This window comes from Pleurodeles waltl, chromosome 7, assembly GCF_031143425.1.
Source record: "Pleurodeles waltl isolate 20211129_DDA chromosome 7, aPleWal1.hap1.20221129, whole genome shotgun sequence".
Lineage (NCBI taxonomy): Eukaryota > Metazoa > Chordata > Amphibia > Caudata > Salamandridae > Pleurodeles > Pleurodeles waltl.
The window spans coordinates 68,112,569-68,137,347 of record NC_090446.1 but is presented as its reverse complement, the minus strand read 5'-3'; the positions used below and the strand labels follow the sequence as shown (position 1 = coordinate 68,137,347).

The following is a 24,779-nucleotide window of genomic DNA, read 5'->3' as shown; positions in this document are numbered from 1 at the left end:
GGATGATGTACTGGGGGTGAATGTTTGACATTGTTCAGCATTCCGTCCATCATTTGTTCTTTTTGCAATTGTCGCCCTAAGTGGGAAGGGTATGCCCAGACGTGGGTCCCGTGCTTCCCATGCCACTGGATTCAAGCTAGCCTGGCTGATGAGGGGTGAAACCCCGAAACCGGTCCCAGGATGCTTGTTTTCAGTCCAGGGAAGACCTGGCCTGGCAGTTCGGGCTGGACATGGGAACAGGGTCAAGACTGATTTGCATATGGCTGGGTCCAAACTGGAATAGCATGGGCAGCAAAAAAACGGTAGATTTAGGCCCAGATCTCTGTACTGGGGGTGAATGTTTGACATTGTTCAGCATTCCGACCATCACTTGCTCTTTTTACACTTTATTCTTACAAACTTTAGACTCATTTTCTGTAATAAAAACACCTATACACCACTAACGGTGCACAAGAATCATTTTAGTACATTTACAATAAAAGGAGTAGACAATAATTTTAACTGGACAGTGCTCTAGACAGAAAGAAAGCGCCACAGCCGCCATGAGCACGAGTGCGATGGAGAGACACAAAAGGAAAAAGTAGTTCCCTCACAGTCAAACGTATCAGCAAAAGTGCAATTATCCACATAACAGGGTCAGTGTCCAAGGCGGTAACAAAACCCCCCCAAGGCGGGACAAACGTAAAGTATTTACTAATGATAGAGGATTTTTGAAAGGCAAGCCCATGAATGAGTGAAAGTGATGGGCATGCAGTGGGCTTGGTTAAAAGCCCAAAAGACTTATAACAGGTCAAAGCGCTTGCGTGCTCGACCTAAAAATGCCAAAATGAAAGTTTCATAATGGTGGCCCAATTGAATGTTGTTCTGACATTCCAAAATGGTTGCTGTGTCCAGCACGGGGCATTTTGTTATGTTGAAATGGTGCTTCGAATGCATGCATGAGTTGTGATGGGGGCTTACCAGTGCAAACAAGCACTGGCAAATCCAATAAGTCGACATTTGCCTTTTAAAGGTGAGTCCTATTAGCTTTGGCACTGTTTGCTGCTCTCTGCAGCTATACCTCAGCCCACTACACTGCTGGTGGGTGGCAGCATGGACAGCCCTGGGCCCACCCTCTACTGATATTTCTGACATTTTACCACATTCCTTCATAGTTAACTTTGCACAGTATGTGTCATTGCACTTCCAATACTGTCTGTTCAATGTATTCCTTTTTACTATACATTTCACTTGAGTTAGGTTTTATGCACCATACTTGCCTCCGTCACTATATGATATCTGTTTTGGGGAGGAAGAAAAAGAGACAGGGGAATAAATGATATATGTTAGGATAGAAAATAGAACAAAAGTGGAGAGAGGGGGCAAGAGAAAGGAGAGAGAGAGAGAGACAATAAGTATGAGACAGCAAGAGTGACACATAGAGAGAGGCAGAGTACGGCAGGGAGAGAGATAATGAGAGAATGAGAGGCACTTTCCATTCCAATTAACAATTTTTTTTCACCAAATTTCATACCAAACATGATGTTAAAACTTCACTGGGAAGTTCAGCAAGAGAGAATTATTGCACGCTCTAGATCCCCTTCCTAAATCTCATGCTGCAGGTCTATCAGGTGATTCATTGAGGGAAGCATCACTGTCTTCTGTTCAGTCATAGTTGTCTTTGTTTTCTTAGATTCTGTGCCAGAATCTTTACCTGGGCAGGCCGAATTTCTACCAGACTCTCAACCAGAGGTGGAAGAGCAGGTCCGGAAGCATTTCCAAGAGACCTGGATCTGGGACCTGACCGCAGTTGGGTATGTTGTCTTTACTTTAGTAGAATCTCTTGATGGTATTTTATGTTCTTGATTCCCAGTGACTGGCCTGTTGCTTAAGTTGGAATCAATTATTGTTCATTGTCCACTGTCCAGTCTTTGTGTTACATTGAGTTTAAAATATTGTGGCACATAAATATTAGTAAACATATTGTGATGCAAAAATATCTGGGTATAGAATATTGTTATGAATATTTCTTCTGGTAAATAATATTGTTTTTAAGAATATTGTTATATGTAATATCGTTTTCAGTAATATAGTTGTACAAAATATGTTTTTTAAATGATTTGGATGTGTTTGTTATTACATTCAATTTAGGTGCTAGTATTATTGGCATAATTGTTATTAAATTTATCAACCGTAGTTTGTAATTTTAAGTGATTTAAAGCCAGACGTATGAAGCCAATTCGCATTCCTTAATGGTCCGAATTGCTAATTTGGGCTGTTGAAAAATACAAACTGGGCTTTTCGTATGTACAAATCCCCTTTAAGGAATCACAAATTGTGATTTCTGCCCTGAAGGAATCTCAATCTGTGATTTCCAGCAAGGAAATCGCAACTAAGGATTTCCTATTTGCGATTTCTATTCTGATGCACCATGCATTTCCTAAATGCAACAGGGGCATTTAGGAGATGCAATTACAATCTACTTGAAGTCTATGGTAACCAGGTGCAATTTCAAAAAAGCACTCCAAAGTGTTTTTTTTCTTCTTTTTAAGTTGCAATAGAGCACACACATGGCCCTTAGGCATATGTGGGTTCTACAGGTTTTCAGGTGCACCAAGGAGGGCCTTTTGCCCATTGCCATCCTTGCTTTTGCATTTTCTTAATAGGGATTTCCTAATAAGAAATCACTATTTAGGAAATGCAAAACTGGCCCATTGACTCAAATGCAATGGGATTACTAAATAGCGATTTATTAATAGCGATTTCTACTTTGTAGGACTAGCTATTAGGAAATCAGTAACTTAGTACATTGCATTTTTCATTTCTTAAATAGCGGTTTCTATGAAGTTGCTATTTAAGTTATGCAAAATTGCATTTTCGTAATCTGGCCCTTAATATTTTTTTTTATATTATTACTCATTTATAAAGTTGTACTGAGCATTTTTTGTAAAGGCATAGGGTGGAAAGGTATTTAAATTAGAACAATTTTAATTGTTGCTAATTCGTTTTTTTATTGTTGAGGACTTTTTTTAATTGAATATTTATACAAATTGTTTCTTTTATATTATTTTGAATTTAACATGTAATTTTAATTTTTGTTTGAGTTTTATTATTAGCAATAGTAAATTAGGCTTTAGTCACTTTTTGGGGATTGTAGGGATATATGGTAGAAAGTTAATCAAATGTTAAATAATTGAAATTAATGTTACATAGTTTTGGTTTATTTAAGTTATATTTTAGTACTGGGTTGTTGAGTTGGTAGAGGAAAGTGTTAAATTATTTGTTAAATATTATTTATTAATTATAATCCTGAAAATACATAATTAATTAATTATTGATATTTTTTCATGCTGTATTTCTTTTAATATGTATTTTAGTTCTTACATGTTTATGACACTTCTGTTTTTTTATTCTGTTTTATTTTGTGGCAGGGAGTATGTTTGGGACTATAATAAATACATAATAATTGTTATGTTTATTGGTTTGTATATTTATCTTATTCATTGGTAATATTGTATTTTTTTATATTAGTTTGTAATTTTTAATTTAATGTTAAGTGATTGTGAAATTTTATTTGCAGAATGATTTAGTTTTTTAAAATTTGTATTTGCTTTTTTATGTATTAATTTAATATAAATAAGTAATGGTTTCCTAAATTTGTTATTATGTTTTTAGTAGTCAGGGAAGTTGATAATAATATATGTATTTTATTTTACTGTCTTTTTTAATTTATTTTTTATTTTTGTTAAAAAAACATATATATATGTATTTTTCTGAATACTGTAATTTAATAATGTTTTATATGAAGTGTTTACATTTTGTTAGTAAATTAATAGGACTTGTATTCCTATATGTAATGCTTTTGAAGCTGGAAACTTTCTCTACTGCTGCTTGGATTGGAGTGGGGAATAGTAAACGTAATCCCTCTGAAATCTAACATTTACCTAACTGTTCCTCGGACTGCAGTGAAAATAGTAAATCTAACCCCTCCAACATTCAACACTTTTTCTACTGTTGCTTCAATTGGAGAGGGAATAGTACATCTAGCCCCCACAAAATCTAACATTTTCCCTATTGTTGTTTAGACTGGGGCTGGAATAGTACAGCTAATCACTTTTCCTACTTTTGGTGACATAGGATATATATTATGTTATAATTTGTTTATATTTAATGATTTTGATTTGTACTTTTTTATTTTTTAAAGTTTAATTTGATATTTAATTATTTTTAGTAAATGTGTTTTTCTTTGTTTTCATATTTTACTATTTGTTATGTTGGTCAAATTAATATATTTTGTTATCAAAGTGTTTATATTTTTGATGTTTTTTATTTGTGTGTGCATTTTTATTTGTGTGTTTATTAATATATATACCACATTTGAAATATTAAATTTCACATTAATGTAACGTAAAATTAATATTTTCAATAATTATGTCATACTATATATATGTGTGTGTATAATATATATATATATATATATATATATATACATATGTATAAAATAGCAAATACTGGAATTTATTTACTTATATTGATTTTATATATTATAATTAACATTTACACCTTTAAACTGTATATATACTTGATAAACCTTTTTTTTGCCTTTTTGTGGATGATATTACAGTCAGCTATGTTTTATTACAAAATTGTTATTTCCTTAATCAGTTTAGGAACATGATATTGTTGTAGTCGATTCAGAACTCTTTACAAAGCAAGGAGGAGTAGGTTTGGAAGTGGGTAAGTGAGAGGATCAGGGCAGCCCATCAGAACCAGCATAATAGCTAACAGTTTCAGCAAGAGTAGGGCTGGGCAGTTATTTTTCTAGTTCCAGGGCAGTCTTTCCAGCACCTCCTTCAGTTTAGCTTACACCTGACAAAAAGCATGCGTAGCCTGGCCGTACATCTATCGATCCACAAACTGATGCAAGATTACTTGTCTGCTTATCTTGCCATGGACAGAACATGTTGGTATGGACATGCAGACACAAGGGGTTCCTGAAGCGAAGGTTTACACCACAGAGACCATTTTTGATTGGTTTAGGGGCAGTGGGAACAGTACATATAATTCAGTAGATCGGGTGTCAAAAAGGTTGCATCCACTACATCAGCCTTCCACTGCTTTATTGAGTAAGTATATAATTTCAGTTTGTAAGTCTATTTATACTCACCTCCTAAGGTATGTATGGGTGGGGTTAAGAATAGTTATTAACCTGTGGCCGACGCCCACACACCCTCCCTGGTGCGGGTCACGACCAGTGGCCGACACCAGGAAGGGTATTAATAAATCCTCGGGTGCGTCGCACCCGAGGATTTATTTATTTTTTAAATCTTCCCCCGGGAGACACGGAAGCTTCCGTGTCTCCCCCCGCCCCCCACCCCCCACCCGCCCCTTAAGTGTTTCCTGGCCCCTGGTCGCAGCTGTGCTGCGATCGGGGGCCAGGAAACACTTTCAGGTTTCCTGGCCCCCCGATAGCAGCACAGCTGCGATCGGGGGGCCAGGAAACACTTTGAAAAGGCCTCGTAAGAAAGGGGAGTGTCTCCCCTTTCTTAAGAAGCCTTCTGAAAGTGTTTCCTGGCCCCCGATCGCAGCACAGCTGCGATCGGGGGCCAGGAAACACCACTAGACACCAGGGATTTCACTTTGAGGGGGCGGCCCCCCCGGAAAACGGGCCGCCCCCCCCGGCATAATTTTTATTAAAAAGAAAAGGTACGATCGCGCCCCCCAGGGGATTAAAAAAAAAAAAAAAAAAATGACAGGGGGTCGCCCGTGGGCAGGGTGACCCCCTGTGGGGGCAATATTTTTTTTTAGATGTTGTAGGGTTTCCCTGGGGGCCATTTTGGCCCCCAAGGAAACCATACAACAACTAAAAAAAAATAGATGTATATCTAGGTACATGGATATATCTATGTAGATATATATATATATATATATATATATAGAGGTAGATCTATATCAATCAAAGAGATTTATAAAGCGCGCTACTCACCCGTGAAGGTCTCAAGGCGCTGGGGGGCGACGGGGGGAGGGAAAGGGGCTGGGAGGTTCACTGTTCGAAAAGCCAGGTTTTGAGGCCCTTCCTGAAAAGAAGTAGGTTTTGGGTCTTGCGAAGGTGGGTTGTGAGGGCGTTCCAGGTTTTGGGTGCAAGGTAGGAGAAGGATCTGCCCCCGGTGGTGGTGTGTTTGATGCGGGGGACAGAGGCGAGAGAGAGGTCAGCTGAGCGGACGTTTCGTGTGGGGGTGTGGAAGGTGACTCTGGTTGAGGGAGGCAGGGCCTGTGTTGTGGAGTGATTTGTGTGCGAGGATGAGGATCTTGAAGGTGATCCTTTTGTCAATGGGGAGCCAGTGGAGGGATTTGAGGTGTGGAGAGATGTGTTCGTGTCGGCGGAGGTCGAGGATGATTCGTGCTGCTGAGTTCTGGATGCGTGTAGTTTGCGCTTGAGTTTTAGAGTGGTGCCGGCGTAGAGGGCATTTCCGTAATCAAGCCTGCTGCTGATGAGTGCGTGAGTGACAGTTTTTCTGGTCTCTGTGGGGATCCATTTGAATGTTTTTCAGTATACGGAGTGTGTTGAAGCATGAGGAGGTAAGAGCGTTGATTTGTTGGGTCATCGAGAGGGAGGAGTCTAGGATGATGCTGAGGTTGCGTGCGTGGTTGGCGGGGGTGGGTGCAGGGCCTAGTGTGGTGGGCCACCATGAGGGGTCCCAGGTGTTTTTGTGTGGGCCAAAGAGGATTATTTTGGTTTTGCTTGAGTTGAGTTTCAGGTGGTTGGCTGTCATATATATATCACTTTTGTCAATATGTGTGTGGTTTCCCTGGGGGGAAAAGGGTCCGACTTGTCTAGTGGCAGTTTTAGTGCCATAAAGAAGCGCAGAAGGTTTATATGCCTACTGCAAAGAGCAAATCTGTATTTTATGTAAATAGCTGAGTACATTAGAAAAGTCTATGGAGAGATGAAGGGCACTTTTGCTGGGTGGTAATGAGGGAATCCGAGGAGGAGGGAGTGGGAGCACCAATAATGATTGTTGGACTGGGCGCAGGAGGTGCTAAAGACTGTGACGAATGGTATGTGACAAGGTGTTTTTGGAGTGTCTTGAAAGTACGTGCTGATTGAGGGAAGAAGCGCAGGTAAGGTGGCCTCTACTGTTGCACGTATCTCACACACACCATCGATTTTGTGACTGTCTACGTAGGCTAGTGTTTTAGAGCAACAGTTTAGCCAATAGCAGAGATGGCATCTTGATGGATGACTGCTGCCTGCACTCGGGTTATAGAGGACCGCTCTGACATAGGATCAGAGACTGAGACATCAGATACTGAGACAGCATCTGGGGGATAGGACAATGGCGCAGACTCTGGGAGTGATTTTTCAGTCAGAGGAGTCCCATTCGATAACTCCTCTTCCGGTACATTATGAGGGAGGTGATGAGGACAGTCCTGCTGTCCCTTCGCAAGCTGTTCGTGCAACTGGGTAATAGTGTGTTAGGCCAACCCAGAGAGCAGGTGAATGTGGCGGCAAGCAGAGAGAGAGTGCTCTCTTGGGAGCTCCCCAATTTAGTTCAGCCCCAAATTCCACCACCCAAATCATATTGTGGAGACATCAAAATTGTCTATGGCAAAACAAACTGTTTTTGTAAGGCAGGCACCTGTGTTTTTGGTCCTGGATTCGGCGGCCATATAGAGAAACACAATAAACCCAAACATTTCTGGAAACTAGACATTCGGGGGAGTCCACAGAGGTGTGACTTGTGTGGATTCCCCAAAGTTTTCTTACCCAGAATACCCTGCAAAGCTGGAATGTTGAAAAAAAACTCAATTTTTCTCGCATTTCTGTCACACAAACTACAGGAATATGCTGGGATCCACAACATTCCTACCACCCAGTGACTCCTCACCTGTCCTGATAAAAACACTACCCCACTTGAGTGCCTACACCTAGTGCCTGTGTCAGGAATGGATCACCCCAGGGTCAACAGCTGCCTCACGTAAGGACCAACATTGACCGTTGTGTGATCTATTCCTGTCGCAGGCACCAGGCCTAACCACACAAGTGAGGTATCATATTTATCAGGAGACTTGGGGGAACACTGGGTGGAAGGAAATTTGTGGCTCCTCTCAGATTCCAGAACTTTCTGTCACCGAAATGTGATGAAAACGTGTTATTTTAGCCACATTTTGAGGTTTGCAAAGGATTCTGGGTAACAGAACCTGATCCGAGCCCCACAAGTCACCTCATCTTGGATTCCCCTGGGTTTCTAGTTTTCAAAAATGTGCTGGTTTGCTAGGTTTCCCCAGGTGCCGGCTGAGCTAGAGGCCAAAATCCACAGGTAGGCACTGTTTCCTATGAAAAAATGTGATGTGTCCACGTTGTGTTTTGGGGCATTTCCTGTTGCGGGCGCTAGGCCTACCCACACAAGTGAGGTATCATTTTTATCGGGAGACTTGGGGGAACGCTGGGTGGAAGGAAATTTGTGGCTCCTCTCAGATTCCAGAACTTTCTGTCACCGAAATGTGAGGAAAACTTGTTTTTTTAGCCACTTTTTGAGGTTTGCAAAGGATTCTGGGTAACAGAACCTGCTCCGAGCCCCGCAAGTCACCCCTCCTTGGATTCCCCTAGGTCTCTAGTTTTCAGAAATGCACAGGTTTGGTAGGTTACCCTAGGTGCCGGCTGAGCTAGAGGCCAAAATCTACAGGTAGGCACTTCGCAAAAAACACCTCTGTTTTCTTCCAAAAATTTGGATGTGTCCACATTGCGCTTTGGGGCGTTTCCTGTCGCAGGCGCTAGGCCTACCCACACAAGTGAGGTATCATTTTTATCGGGAGACTTGGGGGAACGCCGGGTGGAAGGAAATTTGTGGCTCCTCTCAGATTCCAGAACTTTCTGTCACCGAAATGTGAGGAAAACTTGTTTTTTTAGCCACTTTTTGAGGTTTGCAAAGGATTCTGGGTAACAGAACCTGGTCCGAGCCCCGCAAGTCACCCCTCCTTGGATTCCCCTAGGTCTCTAGTTTTCAGAAATGCACAGGTTTGGTAGGATTCCCTAGGTGCCGGCTGAGCTAGAGGCCAAAACCTACAGGTAGGCACTTTGCAAAAAACACCTCTGTTTTCTTCCAAAAATTTGGATGTGTCCACGTTGCGCTTTGGGGCGTTTCCTGTCGCAGGCGCTAGGCCTACCCACACAAGTGAGGTATCATTTTTATCGGGAGACTTGGGGGAACGCTGGGTGGAAGGAAATTTGTGGCTCCTCCCAGATTCCAGAACTTTCTGCCACAGAAATGTGAGGAACATGTGTTTTTTTAGCCAAATTTTGAGGTTTGCAAAGGATTCTGGGTAACAGAACCTGGTCCGAGCCCCGCAAGTCACCCCTCCTTGGATTCCCCTAGGTCTCTAGTGTTTAGAAATGCACAGGTTTGGTAGGTTTCCCTAGGTGCCGGCTGAGCTAGAGGCCAAAATCTACAGGTAGGCACTTCGCAAAAAACACCTCTGTTTTCTTCCAAAAATTTGGATGTGTCCACGTTGCGCTTTGGGGCGTTTCCTGTCGCAGGCGCTAGGCCTACCCACACAAGTGAGGTATCATTTTTATCGGGAGACTTGGGGGAACGCCGGGTGGAAGGAAATTTGTGGCTCCTCTCAGATTCCAGAACTTTCTGTCACCGAAATGTGAGGAAAACTTGTTTTTTTAGCCACTTTTTGAGGTTTGCAAAGGATTCTGGGTAACAGAACCTGGTCCGAGCCCCACAAGTCACCCCTCCTTGGATTCCCCTAGGTCTCTAGTTTTCAGAAATGCACAGATGTGGTAGGTTTCCCTAGGTGCCGGCTGAGTTAGAGGCCAAAATCAACAGGTTGGCACTTTGGAAAAAACAGCCGTGTTTTCTATAAAAAAAATAGGATGTGTCCATGTTTTGTTTTGGGGCATTTCCTGTCGCGGGCACTAGGCCTACCCACACAAGTGAGGTATCATTTTTATCGGGAGACTTGGGGGAACATAGAATAGCAAAACAAGTGTTATTGCCCCTTATCTTTCTCTACATTTTTTCCTTCCAAAGATAAGAGAGTGTGTAAAAAAGACGTCTATTTGAGAAATGCCCTGCAATTCACATGCTAGTATGGGCACCTCGGAATTCAGCGATGTGCAAATAACCACTGCCCCTCAAAACCTTATCTTGATCCCATTTTGGAAATGCAAAGGTTTTCTTGATACCTCTTTTTCACTCTTCATATTTTAGCAAATGAATTGCTGTATACCCAGTATAGAATGAAAACCAACTGCAGGGTGCAGCTCATTTATTGGCTCTGGGTACCTAGAGTTCTTGATGAACCTACAAGCCCTTTATATCCCCGCAACCAGAAGAGTCCAGCAGATAAAACGGTATACTGCTTTCAGAAATCTGACATCGCAGGAAAAAGTTACAGAGTAAAACATAAAGAAAAATGGCTGTTGTTTACAGCTCAATTTCAATATTTTTTTATTTCAGCTGTTATTTTCTGTAGGAAAACCTTGTAGGATCTACACAAATGACCCCTTGCTGAATTCAGAATTTTGTCTTGTTTTCAGAAATGTTTAGCATTCCTGGATCCAGCATTGGTTTCACACCCATTCCTGTCACTAACTGGAAGGAGGCTGAAAGCACCAAATATAGTAAAAATGGGGTATGTCCCAGTAAAATGCCAAATTTGTGTTGAAAAATTTGGTTTTCTGATTCAAGTCTGCCCGTTCCTGAAAGGTGGGAAGATAGTGATTTCAGCACCAGAAATCAGGGAAAAAACCACAAGCCTTCTTCGGCAGCCCTTTTTTCAGTTTTTTTGGAAAAAACAAAATTTCACTGTATTTTGGCTATTTCCTTGGTCTCCTCCAGGGGAAACCACAAACTCTGGGTACCATTAGAATCCCTAGGATGTTGGAAAAAAAGGACGCAAATTTGGCATGGTTAGCTTATGTGGACAAAAAGTTATGAAGCCCTAAGCGCGAACTACCCCAAATAGTCAAAAAAGGGCTCAGCACTGGGCGGGAAGAGGCCCAGCAGCTAAGGGGTTAAATACTTACCTTTGGATGTAGTGGTAGGAGATATCCTGGAAGTGATGTTATTTGTTGGTCAATACTATTAATATCTAAATAGTAACATATAGCTGTTTAGCCTGAACATGAGCATTTTTCAAGTGTTCCTGTGAAAATAATCTGTCCTTTTTCTAGTTCTCCTGAGAAGTGCATGGTGGCATGGTTTTTTAGCCACAATCCACTGAGTGGTCATAATAGAAACATTTATTGAAAAAGCTAATGGATCTTGTAGACCATTTTGCCATACCACCGTTTTTTTCTGATGCTGCGCATTCTCAGCAAAACCAAAAAAGAGAAGCAAAGGTGCCACTGCTGATTGCATCACTCCGTAGGTGCCTGCATGCGTTAAGACATATGCTTGTGCAAGCATTATGAAGTACGTGCACACATCTGTCACTGTGGATGCTCCCACCTACAGACTGCCACAGGCACTATTTTCTTTATTTTTGGTGACCAATGTAAAGTTGCGGACACCGTTTAGATCAGTAAATAAGAAAAACTTAAGTGCATAAAAGTGTTTATCTTGTAGTAGAGTTTACATCAGCAAAGGGCAGCTGCCCCTTGCTTCAATAACATGCTAATTAGATGAGAGGAAGTAAAGTAACAAGAAGTGGTAGTGTGAAAGTAAAAATATGGCCTGGTGGGTGAAGGAATGGAAAAGCAGGACATGAGACAAAGAGCAACGTAGAGAGTGGGCGACAGGGAGAGAAAGCAGCACAGGAAGGAGAGAGCAATATGGAACAAAGCGGTCTGGTATTTGGTGATGAAGCAGAAATGAAGGTTTTACATTTATTAACGCATAAACGTAGTGTGAAATAATCATGTGTGACTTTAAACGAACTAATAAAGATTGTACGGGGACAAAATGTGCCCTCAGAGTAGTTTGCCAACATTTATAAGCGTGCTTTACATAACGTGATGTATTAGAATTGCACTAATCCGACATAATCGTAAACGTGTGCTATGATTTGCTTGTTTGAAATGTTTTAGCTTAGCATTACTTTAGTGCAGGCTTCGGCCTAGTTGCCTTGTCTCACGGTTTAGATGCTCGTATTTTTCCAATGTGCTATTAAACGTGTATTCTTGCTTGAAGCTGTACTTTTCCACTGAGATCGTTCACATGCTTATCTTAAGGTTTCGTGCCAGCCCGGCATTTTTCTCTTTACTCCAAGGTCAATCTGCAGGTGCGGACAATGGAAGCTCTGAAAATGAGTTAATTGGTATAAAATGTTGCAACTTGCGTACCCGTCTCCAAGGATAATGTATGCTTAAGTAAAAGCTTGAGAACTGTTGTTTTTGATTGGATTATTTGAAGCTAACCTATGAACCCTCCAATGGAAGACCCTACTGAATTTGAACTGTTGTCTATTTAAACCAGGTGCACGAGAGGAAAGCAGCCATTATTGGACATCGCCCATACCCGCCATTTTGCAGGACATTGCAGCTATTATGGCCCACCTTGCTGCGACGCCATTTTGAAAGAGACTTTGATGCTTTCTCTAAGCGAGAGAAAGAGACTTAAATGATTCTTACCCTAGAGACTTTGACTTTGATTTGTCCCTTTGCATGAAGTAGTAGTTTATCTTGCCGCCGTGAGGCAATTGCCCCGTCCACCCCTGCCCCTTTGCCCCGTCCTATGCTGATCGAGAAACGGTACCTGCGAGACGAAGACTTCCTTGAATGCTGATTGAAATTGGTAAATATGAAAGGAAATTGTACAATTGCATTGTGTTTCTTTTAGGTAACCAACTGCTGATTTTGATAAGAGCCCTAGTTAGGAGTTTTCTAAATTAATGTTGCTAAATTGTTTTTGCATGAAGTCCCACATGCCGATGCTGATTTGAGGTTAGATGAGGATTCCTTTTGTCGCACGATGCAATTTGAGACCTTGTTATGCTGACTAAATGTATGCAATTAGCTCATTACAGATTATAGTTCTAGTGATTTGCATTGCTATTATCGAATGTCTTGTTATTCAAATGTTGCATAGATTGCACCTGTTTCGCCGTTATGGACAGCTATTAATGTTCATTTATGTTTATCATTTGGTGTTGAGACACATCTATATTGTGCTAGCTTTGTTAATATAGGGAAATAAATTCACTAACTTCGAATAAACTGGTGTGGTTATTCCTGACTGAAAGGTCAGGGTTCGCCGAAAATGTATTCTGGATTAATTGTTAAGTGTTATGTTGATCAGGGCATTGCTTATGTTCGTTATTGATTATTGATTTGATTAAATTGACCGACTAAGGGTGGAGAGGGTCCCACTTAGCCAAAAGATTCATCGGCCTAAAGAGCGTCCAAAATACAGGAAAATTACTAGTACGGAACGCTCTATCAGTAGATGGTAGCAGAGGACGGTTCCGCCTTTTGGGACCCCGTACTCTTAAAGTACATGGTGTTGAATTAAAGGTTACGCCCTTTGAGACCCCACTCGAGAAGTTGAAGTATATTTTTTTTGGGTAAAACAGATTGACAGAATGATGATGGGCTAAGTCCACCGCGACTTTCCCGGGATCTCGGAGCTTGCGAATGAAGAGAATGGAGGTGTGAGATCAGCGTTGGCGGTACTAGTGATGGTATGAGAGAAGTTAGGATTTTGCGCTTGCACAGCTTATTGCCGCAGATTGTGTGAAAAAAAAAAAAAAGGGTTGCGAGGATTTTAGTGAATAGCGGAGGTGCGACTCCGAGTGTAGAAGTAGGGAAGTCGTCGAACTTCATAGAAGATAGCGGAGGTGCGACTCCGAGTGTGAGAGTAGGGAAGTCGTCGAACTTCATGTGCATGTGGCGCTTCGTGCATAAAAAGGTCCACGTGGTTGTTGTTGTTGAGACGGGCCCTGCGAGGTCAAGAGACTCCGGAGTATGTTGTTTTATGTTGTGGTCTGGTCGGTTTAGTAGGTTGATCGGGCGTGGTCAACAAGTCGGTACGTGTGTTAAGGGAGTGAAAGAAACTTCGACTTCGGGCTTTGACAAAATTCTAAGTGCACTAGAATAGATCATTGACAAGTTGAGAGCAGAGTCTGCGGGTCAGATTTGCTTGCGAACGTGGGGACCGAGAAAGATGGAATAACTGCCGAGGCTAGTGAAAAATCCCTAAGGTCCTGAAGCGATTGTGTTACCCTTCCTGTAGTAAACCGACAGATCTGTTTTATATTTTTGGTAGCTCGCGATACATGCCAGAAGTTGTTACGAGAGGAGCTGAGTGAAGGAGGACGAGCCGCGAGGCTTTGTCAGCCGCAGTGTGTGTGAGTGTGACGTCACTAGGAGCCGCGCTGGGATAGGTTGGTTGTAGAGAAGGGTCGCGCACGGATTGGACGCAGTCCGTGGGGCTCGATTGGAAGGGGAAAGGCAAGCGAAGAGTATTCCGGGAATTAAAGTCACCTATTGATTACATAATTTTGTGAAATAAAAGACGAGAAAATGAAATTTTTTAAAGCATTTAGGAGTGCGATGAAGGGGGAGTCTTACATTAAAGCGAGCGTAGGAGAGGAAACGCCGCCCGAAGGTACACCAGCTTACATTGTAATGGAGGAAAAGGGGGTAGCTCCGTGCCTTTGGCTAAAGCAATGGCACAAATTGACAGAGAAACATGGGAGCGTAGCGTTCCCGATCCATGGGACATTCAATATAAGGATCCTAGAGAATTTGAGATTCGCGATGTACGACATGAAGGTACCTCCAAGGCCAGCACAGTTTGAGGCTCTAGCAATTTGGGAACTAATGGCTAGACAGCAGCAGCAAAATAAGTTCGAGACTAGGATAAGGAAGGTAGAAAAGACACTAGCGGACGCTAGGTGGGATAATGCACAGAAGGTGTGGAGGTCAGATGTATTGCAGGGGATAAAATTGTTTCCCGCGATTACTAAGGAAGAAGAGGAGACAGGTAAGAAAGCTACCTGTAAGACAAACAGGAGGTGTTCCAAGGATAGAGAGGACGAGGAAAAGTTGAGAAGAGAAGAGGAGTTAGAGGATGAGGAGTTAATAATGCAATTGCTGAACGACCGTCCACCACCTTATGCAGAGAGTGGACAAGGTCCAAGTACCAGTTCTGCCCCTCCGGCACCGGTACAGAACAGTGAAAATCAGAGTTCAGGAGCATCATCGGGATCTAAGGACCCGAGTTTACTGTTCACCCCGCAGATACCGCAGGTTAGGAGAATATATCCAGATGTGCCCATGTTGAAACATGCAGAAAATCATCAGCCGCAGATCCCAAGGTACTACAGCAGTGACAACAGTACGGGAATGATTCTAGATCCAACCGCAATGGGAGGACAGAATGGTCACAACCCAACACTGGCACAAGCTGAATCAACCCAGTTTTTGATGCCTCAAAAGCAGATGCAGGGGGGAACAGCACATGCTCAGATGACGGGGAGTCAGATGGGCATGCCGGCAATGATGACCCATAGTGTGGGAATGAACATGTCTCAGAACATGGGAAATGGACAGAACCCAGATGCGATATCGCTACCCATTACTGTAGGTCCGCCGGTACCTTTGTACAGTCAGCCTAACTTAGGAATGAGCGGTCAGGGATCAATGCTGCAGAGTGGGACAGAAAGGAGGTGCATAGAAAACACTCCAGGGATAACTCCGATAGTGGCTCAGCCAACCGGATCTGGGTCCTTGATGGAGTTTAGTCCCATATGTGCTCAGTCGACAGTGGGAAGGTCGAGCCCCCCACTGATAATACCTCTAACATCGAACACTGAAAAGTTGCCGCAACCATCAATGGCAGTCGATGTGAATGCTGCACTGATGGGGTTGAATGCGCAACAGCTGACACAGTGGTTCAACAGTCTGAATTCCACACAAAGCTCAGCCAGTGGGAAGGGAGAAGATTATCTGAATAGGGTCAGGTTAAACATGGAAGCACAAGAATTGGTGGAAGGGACTATGGGTGTGAATAGGTTAGAGTCCTACTCGGAAGAAGAGCTGAGATATCTATGTCCCAGGATTACGAGAGAAGTGAACAAGGTACATAAAAGCTTGCAGGAAATAGCTGACAAAAACGGGGTTGACATAGACAAGACAAAACATTTGAGCAGGAGCTACAGGTTGGATTTCGGGACCACAGATTTTGAACACATGAGGTCAGCAGGCATGAAGGCGCACCTTAGAGAATTGTTGCAGAGTGCACAAGTGAGAAGGTGCTTAGACAAATGGGAAAGCAGATGGGTAAAGAGAAAGGAAAAGAGGAAAGACAGTGTCCCAGAGCTCAACGAGAAAAGACCACAGAGTAGTGATGCAGTAACCATGTTACCAATGAGGGAGACAGCAGGGGGAAAATTAATACATGTACCATGGCACAGAAGCGACATCCAGTCTTTTACGGATGATTTTCCTAAACTGAGAGAGAAACCGATTGAATGGTATCAACAGACTGACAGGTTTGTGAAGCTTGCAAAATGTCTCTGGGAAGACCTGAACACTCTCTTTGAGATTGTGGTTCCGGCAGATTTGTGGGAGGATTGCAAAAGAGCTGAAGGTTGGCCGACAAGTGAACCAGAGAGAGACAGGGATACGGGTGCACCATCACCTATGGTGATGAGCCTGTACTATAAGGTAATTGAGCATTTGAAGACGAAGGTTGCCGCGAAAAATGTGGATTGGCAGAAGATCGATCGAACTGCCCAAGAAGTTAAAGAGTCGATTCATAGTTACTATGAGAGGTTGTTGAAGGCGTTTAAGAACTACAGTGGCACGGAGACAATAGAGGTGAAGGACATGCTTCATTTTGTGTTCAGATTTGTGGAAGGGCTGAGACCAGAGATAAGTCAGATGATAAAGTCGCATTTGATTTGTTGGCAGTCGAAACCTATTGATGAAGTATTGAATTATGCGAAATACTGTAGCGACGAAATTGAAGTGAAACAGAAAAGGTTGAAAGAGAAAGTGATGATGATGCAGCTTAAGGCAGCTCAGACAGGTTTGCAAGGTCTGCAAGGGTTGCAAGGGTTCCAACAACAGGTACTGCAACCGCAGCCGCAGTTGCAGGGAAACATGGCGTTTCAGCCACAGGCGAGAGGCAGAGGCAGAGGAGGTTTTGTGAATAATGGTCCGGATTTGAACACTGTTGTGACTGGTGTGCAGGCAATGAAGAAGGTGATGCCGTGTCACGTGTGCGGAATTGTCGGTCATTGGAAACGCGAGTGCCCGATGGTGGTGCAGGAAGGTGTAGGTGTCAGTCAGCAAAACAATGATGTCAATGCATCTCAGACAGTGAGGGGACCGAAAATGAGAGGTCCAAACCCAAATTTTCAGACCATAAATCAGCTACAGGGATTACAGCCCATGCAGCCGCAGCAGATGCAGATGCCCCGTATGCAGATGACGCAAATGCAGCCAATGCAACAGCAGTTTCCCATGGTACCTAATCAGCAAATGCAAATACCTTTGGCACCAATGAGTCAGCAGCAAGTGATGGTTCCTCCACAGGTCTCGGGTCAGGTAATGAATACAAATGGCACCGTACAACAGTTCCCATTACACAGTGAGAGTGGAATAAACAATGTATGGGAGAGTGAAAGTTCAGGGGAGGAAGGAGATTGTGTGCTTGCAGCATCCTTGGAAGTTGATCAAAAGGGTCCGTACGTGGAGGGAAGAGTAATGGGTCATCGTGTCTCATTCTTGGTTGACACTGGAGCCACACGTTCAACTGTTAAGAGCATTGAAGTACCAAATTTGCCACTCTCAGGAAGGACAGTTCAAGTGGTGGGAGTAGCAAACAGGCACCTGACAAACCCAATTACAGATCCGGTACCAGTCAGCATTGGTAACTATCAAGGGTTACACAAATTTGTGGTATGTGACTCAAGCCCGATAGCACTGTTAGGGAGAGACCTATTGTGCAAATTGGGTTGTTCGATTATGTGTTCGAACGAGGGAATTAAAATACAGACGAGCAGTGATGGGGAAGAAGAGGACAGTGCAGAGGGGGATGAGATGGAAACCGTCGATGAAGAGGATCCTCTGATTTGTCTCTTCCCGATGATAACTGAAGAAGATATTCCAGCTGAATTACGGGAAATAGTTGGAAAGGAAGTGTGGGATATGACAGGGAAAGAGGTGGGATTGATGAAAGGAGTGGAACCAGTGAAAGTGACTGTAAAGCCCAATGCAACCTTTCCCCAGACCCCACAATACCACATGGCACAAGACACCCTCATGAAAGTTGCCCAACTCATTGACGAATTTGTAAAACAGGGAGTACTGAAAGAAGTGTTAAGCAGTCCATGTAATTCACCAATCATGGGACTAATAAAGCCGAGTGGAAAGGTCCGACTCGTGCAGGACTTGAGGAAAATAAATGACATCATAGTCAAATGCTGCCCTGTAGTACCGAATCCAGCTGTGATAATGTTCCAGGTCCCTTGCGATGCCGAGTGGTTCTCAGTCATCGACTTGTCACAAGCATTCTTTTCGGTGCCTCTTCATGAGGACAGCCAATTTCTCTTTTGTTTCAAATTCTTAGACAGAGTGTACAGTTGGTCTTGAATTCCTCAAGGGTTTTCTGAGTCACCGTCGATATTCAATCAGATTCTAAAGAAAGACTTGGAAGCATTAGAATTGCCATTCGAGTCAACCCTAGTACAGTACATCGATGACTTATTGATTGCATCAAAGACCGAAAGTGGCTGCACAGCCGATACCATTGCCCTGTTGAACCATTTGGGAAGGAATGGACACAAGGTGTCTCCTTCCAAATTGCAGTTCTGTCAGAAGAAAGTGAAATATTTGGGTCACCAGATAGAGAAAGGGTCAAGGAGAATAATGAAGGAAAGAATAACGAGTGTACTTCAAATGAGTCCACCAAAGACAAGGAGGGAGGTGAGGAAGTTTTTGGGAATGGTGGGCTACTGTCGTCAGTGGATCCCCAACTTCTCAACTCTAGCAAAGCCTTTACTGAAGCTGACCCAGAAGGATGCCTTGGATCAAATTGAGCTGAAAGGAGATGAGATGGATGCTTTTGTTGAATTGAAAGAATGCATGTGCAGGGCTCCAGCTTTAGGCATGCCTGATTACACAAAGCCTTTCACATTGTTTTGTCATGAACGTGATGCATGTTCTTTGTCTGTCTTGACTCAAGCCCATGGTGGCATAAACAGACCAGTAGCGTATTTTTCAGCTACCTTGGATCCGGTCGCAGCAGCACTTCCAGGGTGTTTGCGCGCCGTAGCAGCAGTTGGTATCAGCCTCACTCAGAGTGAAGGAATAGTGATGGGACACCCAGTAACAGTCATGGTCCCTCACTCAGTTGACATACTTTTGACCCGCTCCCGAACGCAACACATGACTGGAGCAAGACTCACAAGGTATGAAACGGTAATTCTGGGCTCACCGAATGTGCAGCTGAAAAGGTGCACTACGCTGAATCCAGCAACCTTGCTTCCCGGTGAAAATGCTGAAATTGAGGACGCTGAAGACGTCGAGCATGACTGCCTTCAGGTGACTGAATTTTGCACAAAACCTCGACCTGACATTAAGGATACTAAGCTTGATGAAAATGACCAAATTGTTTTCGTTGATGGTTCATGTCTAAGAGATGGGATGGGAATTTTGAAAGCAGGATATGCTGTATGTACTGTAACAGGTGTCTTGGAAGCGGCCTGGCTTCAAGGAGTCTATTCTGCACAAGTAGCAGAACTTGTAGCCCTTACAAGAGCATGTCAACTGTCTGCATTGATGAAAGTCACCATTTACACCGATAGTCAGTACGGGTTTGGGATTGTGCATGATTTTGGACAACTATGGTCACAGAGAGGTTTCCTGACTTCTTCAGGATCCCCAGTGAAAAACGGGGAGAGAATAAGGGAACTGTTGCACGCCATTCAAATGCCAGCCGAAGTTGCAGTGGTAAAGTGTAGTGCTCATACAAAAGGACAGGACTATGTTTCTCTGGGAAATGCATATGCAGATCAAGTCGCAAGATTTTGTGCCTTGAACTGTATATTACTCAGGGATGAATGGAATTCAATAAGTGAACCAGAACTCGAACCAGCTGAAGCATTTGCCTTGAAGGTCGTAGATACAATAGATGAACTAAAAACATTACAGAATAACGTCAGGGAGGACGAAAGAGATTCCTGGATTAAATCACAATGTATAAAAAGACCAGATGAGTTATGGGTTTCAAATGAGGGGAAATTTGTTTTGCCAAATAGTCTCTTATCGCAGCTAGCGCGGTTCTATCATGGACAGGCTCACCTAGGGAGAGATGCCATGATAAGATTGTTCAAAACTGATTGGTTTAACCCCAGATTCCGTCAAGCTGCAGAAGCAGTTTGCCATCGATGTGTTATTTGCCAGCAGATGAACCCAGGAAAGGGAACAGTTGTGAACGCGAGCCACATTGGCAGAGCCAGTGGTCCATTTAGTAGAATGCAGATGGACTTCATTGAGATGCCTGTACATGGAGGTTTGAAGTATGTGTTGGTGATTGTGTGCATTTTTAGTCACTGGATTGAAGCATACCCCACACGTAGAAATGACAGCCTTACAGTTGCAAAACTATTGTTGAGGGAGTTAATACCACGTTTCGGATTCCCGATCTCTTTAGAATCAGATAGGGGAAGTCACTTCAATAACGAGGTGATAAAGTTACTTTGCGCAGCGCTGAACATTGAGCAAAAACTGCATTGTAGCTATCGCCCTGAAGCCTCAGGACTGGTGGAGCAAATGAATGGTACACTGAAATCAAGAATGGCGAAAATATGTGCATCGACAAATTCGAAATGGCCTGACGCATTGCCATTGGTGCTAATGTCAATGAGAAACACCCCTGATAGAAAGACTGGATTGTCTCCGCACGAAATTCTCATGGGCAGGGCTATGAGACTTCCTGCAGTTCCCGCAAACGCGCTTTTGAATATTACAGATGATATGGTGTTAGACTACTGCAAGGGTCTAGCTGACGTGGTTCGCTCTTTCTCTCACCAGGTGGAAGCAACCACCTTGCCACCGATCCAAGGTCCAGGACACACACTGAAAGCAGGTGACTGGGTCGTGGTAAAGGAGCACGTGAGAAAGTCCTGTCTGGAACCCCGTTGGAAAGGACCTTTCCAAGTGATCCTGACGACAACTACCGCTGTGAAGTGTGCGGGGGTTCCCAACTGGATTCACGCCAGTCACACAAAGAAAGTGTTGTGTCCCACAGATGAGGAAGTTGAAGCGCTGAAACTGCCAGTGCCTGATAAAACAGTGCTGAGCGCTGAGACAGAGCAAAATCAAACTGAAAGCGAACAGGCAGAAACGGAAGAGAGAGAGATATTCTCTGAGGACGAAGAGACCAACTCGCTTGGGGGAGACCAAGGAGAAAGTTCAGACAGCGACGAAGCAGCTGAAGGTGACAAAGAACTTGAAGCAGCTGAGGGTAGCAAAGAGCCTGAAGCAGCTGAAGGTGACAAAGAGCCTGAAGCAGCTGAAAGTGATAAAGAATGTGAAGAAAGTAACGGTGACGAAGGGCTCGAAAGAGGTGAAAAAGCAGGAGAGCCTGATCAGAGGAGGGCTTTCCCAGAAGCAGACGATAGAGAAAAAGAAAAGGAGAATGTGATTGATTACCCAGAAGGAGGGGACAAGGCAGAACAGAACGAAACAGTTCAAGCTTCCACAGAAAAGGTCGCAGGTCCATCAAATGGACACGGTGCAAAGAGAAGACTAAGTATATCACCAATAAAACAAAGGACTAAAGAAAGTTTGAACGACGGAGAAAGGCCAAAAGTGAAAGAGAAAAGAAAGGAGGTGACTGTCGTGGTACCATCCTCAAGTGAAGGAAAAGACTTGGCCAAAGAGGAAAGTACCAGTGAGGCAGAATCGAAAAGAGAGGCAAAATTGAAAAGGAAAAGGATACCAAACAGGAGATATTCCGGTCCAGAATGGGCATATGCAGTCAATGACGATTGGACTGATGAATTTGTATCTCTTAGCCTCGAGAACGAAGAAGAAGAGATACCAATAGAAAAGAAAAGTTTTATGGACTCTGTCGATTGAAAGGGTAATAAATGACATTGCTTGCTATAATCTAACGTGAATACCACCAGCTGAGACATTGCTAAACCGGATGAGACATTTGCTAACTTGATAAGACCTTGAAAACCTGATTGACTCTTAAACCCGATTTGAGACAACTTTGAAAAAAAAAAAAAAAAAAAAAAAAGGGAGACCGAGTTCTGAGTCATTCTGAACTGAGTTATTGCCAAATTGAGACAAATGCTGCTAACCGAAGAGTGACTGGCCTCTTGAAGAAAACTGTGTGAACATTGCGCTCGTTCAGCTTTGTAACTGAATTGCTAAATAGTTTCTTTTACAGGTGCTTCCAGCTCTCTGATTCTATACAGATCATGACGCAAAATAGTAGGAAGAATTATTGTAAATATGCGTGTATAGGCTTGGTAATTGCATGTGTACTAATAATAATGGCAATAGTGCTTGGAATGCATGGTAAGGGTGAGAATGAGAAAATTGATGCTTCCACTTTTGCTCCTGTTACTGTCACTGAACTAACCGCATTGAAAAGACTAGAATTAGATGAGAGACACTTGCATGATAAGAAAGAACTTTCGTATAATGTTTTCTATCGCTTGCTAACAGAATATGTTGAGACTATGGATGCGAAAGATTGTTATGTGTGTACACAGATACCGACATCAGTAAAGGAAGGGGTGACTTATCACCACATGCCTCTTACATACGGGATTACATGTAGTATAGTAATGTCTAGGTTTTATGGTCAAACTAACATACAGTATTTTTACTCAAATTATGATGTTACCTTTGCATATGTTCCTATAATAGCGCAGCTAAGCCAGATTGCTAAAGACTGGGATGCTAAAATAATGAGGGAATTTTTTGAGCCAATGCAACCCTTTGAAACGGCTCACGCTCATAGGGAAAACCTTACCTGCTCGCTCTCTGCAGTAGAAATAAGCTTTTTAGATCGCACAGATGATAGAAGGGCACAAATGAATGCGAAATTAGAAAAGGAGCTACATAAGAGGACTTCAGTAGATAATTATGATTTTGCCGCAATAAAGACACAAGGGAGAATAGCTTTAGATACTTGGCATGTAGGGAAATTTTGTATATATCGAGGTGAATCTTATTATGATAACATTTTCGTAGGAGCGAGTGAGTGTAAACATACGTTTATCTTTAAGGCCAAATGGACATTCATGATGAACGGACTTGACCCTGTCATTCCAGGTGTATATTACATTTGTGGGTATAATGCCTATTATCGTCTTCCAAAGGGATGGTGGGGGAGATGTTATTTGGGTATAGTGTTCCCAAAGGTTTATCAACTGGATGACCTATCGATGATTCCAAAGACATCTGGATCCCATCGTATCCAGAAAAGAGAGACCGCAGCTGCTGTGGTAGGAGATATATTTGGAGCCATGATTCCTTCATTGGGAGTTGTGCTGAATTCCATCAAAATAAGAAAGTTGTCTACTATAGTGGATAACATGTTGACAAAGTTTTCAGGTGCTATAATCCTGATAGATGCTGAACTTGCAGCGGAAAGAGCTATGACTCTTCAAAACAGGCTTGCCTTAGACATTCTTTTAGCAAAGGATGGCGGCGTTTGCAAAATGCTTGCTGCGCGCCACTGTTGCACGTATATTCGAGACAACAGTGTGAAAATTAAAACTATGCTTGCTAATCTAACAAAAGAGAGTGCAGATTTGAAGGAACTGAAAGAACCAGGAGTGTGGGAGAAGGTTGGAAAGGGACTTGCTTCAGTGGGAAATTGGTTTGGGGGAATTTGGAATGGAATATTACTAAAAATAATACAGGGAATACTAATAGTACTAATTTGCATATTTGGAATTTGGGGAATAAAAAGGGGAATAATAATGATCATGGAAAGAATTAGAAGAAGGAAAGAAGAGAAAATGATGAAAAGAATGGCAGAAGAATACAAAGCGAAGACTAGGGGAATTAAAAGGAAAAGAGAACTGACAGAATTTTAATGGAATAAAATTTGTGGGCATGGTTTGGTGTGATGACAAGTAGTCATCAGAGGAGGGATTGATGAAGCAGAAATGAAGGTTTTACATTTATTAACGCATAAACGTAGTGTGAAATAATCATGTGTGACTTTAAACGAACTAATAAATATTGTACGGGGACAAAATGTGCCCTCAGAGTAGTTTGCCAACATTTATAAGCGTGCTTTACATAACGTGATGTATTAGAATTGCACTAATCCGACATAATCGTAAACGTGTGCTATGATTTGCTTGTTTGAAATGTTTTAGCTTAGCATTACTTTAGTGCAGGCTTCGGCCTAGTTGCCTTGTCTCACGGTTTAGATGCTCGTATTTTTCCAATGTGCTATTAAACGTGTATTCTTGCTTGAAGCTGTACTTTTCCACTGAGATCGTTCACATGCTTATCTTAAGGTTTCGTGCCAGCCCGGCATTTTTCTCTTTACTCCAAGGTCAATCTGCAGGTGCGGACAATGGAAGCTCTGAAAATGAGTTAATTGGTATAAAATGTTGCAACTTGCGTACCCGTCTCCAAGGATAATGTATGCTTAAGTAAAAGCTTGAGAACTGTTGTTTTTGATTGGATAATTTGAAGCTAACCTATGAACCCTCCAATGGAAGACCCTACTGGATTTGAACTGTTGTCTATTTAAACCAGGTGCACGAGAGGAAAGCAGCCATTATTGGACATCGCCCATACCCGCCATTTTGCAGGACATTGCAGCTATTATGGCCCACCTTGCTGCGACGCCATT

General features: G+C 42.8%; 1 protein-coding gene across 1 annotated transcript in view; it reads left to right on the top strand.

Annotated features, from left to right (window-relative positions):
- LOC138303650 (alpha-2-macroglobulin-like) overlaps nt 1–24,779 on the top strand; it is a 219,124-nt gene that overhangs the window by 92,549 nt on the left and 101,796 nt on the right. The window contains 1 exon segment of the mRNA XM_069242953.1: nt 1,673–1,793. Within this exon segment, the coding sequence (XP_069099054.1) occupies nt 1,673–1,793 (121 nt within the window).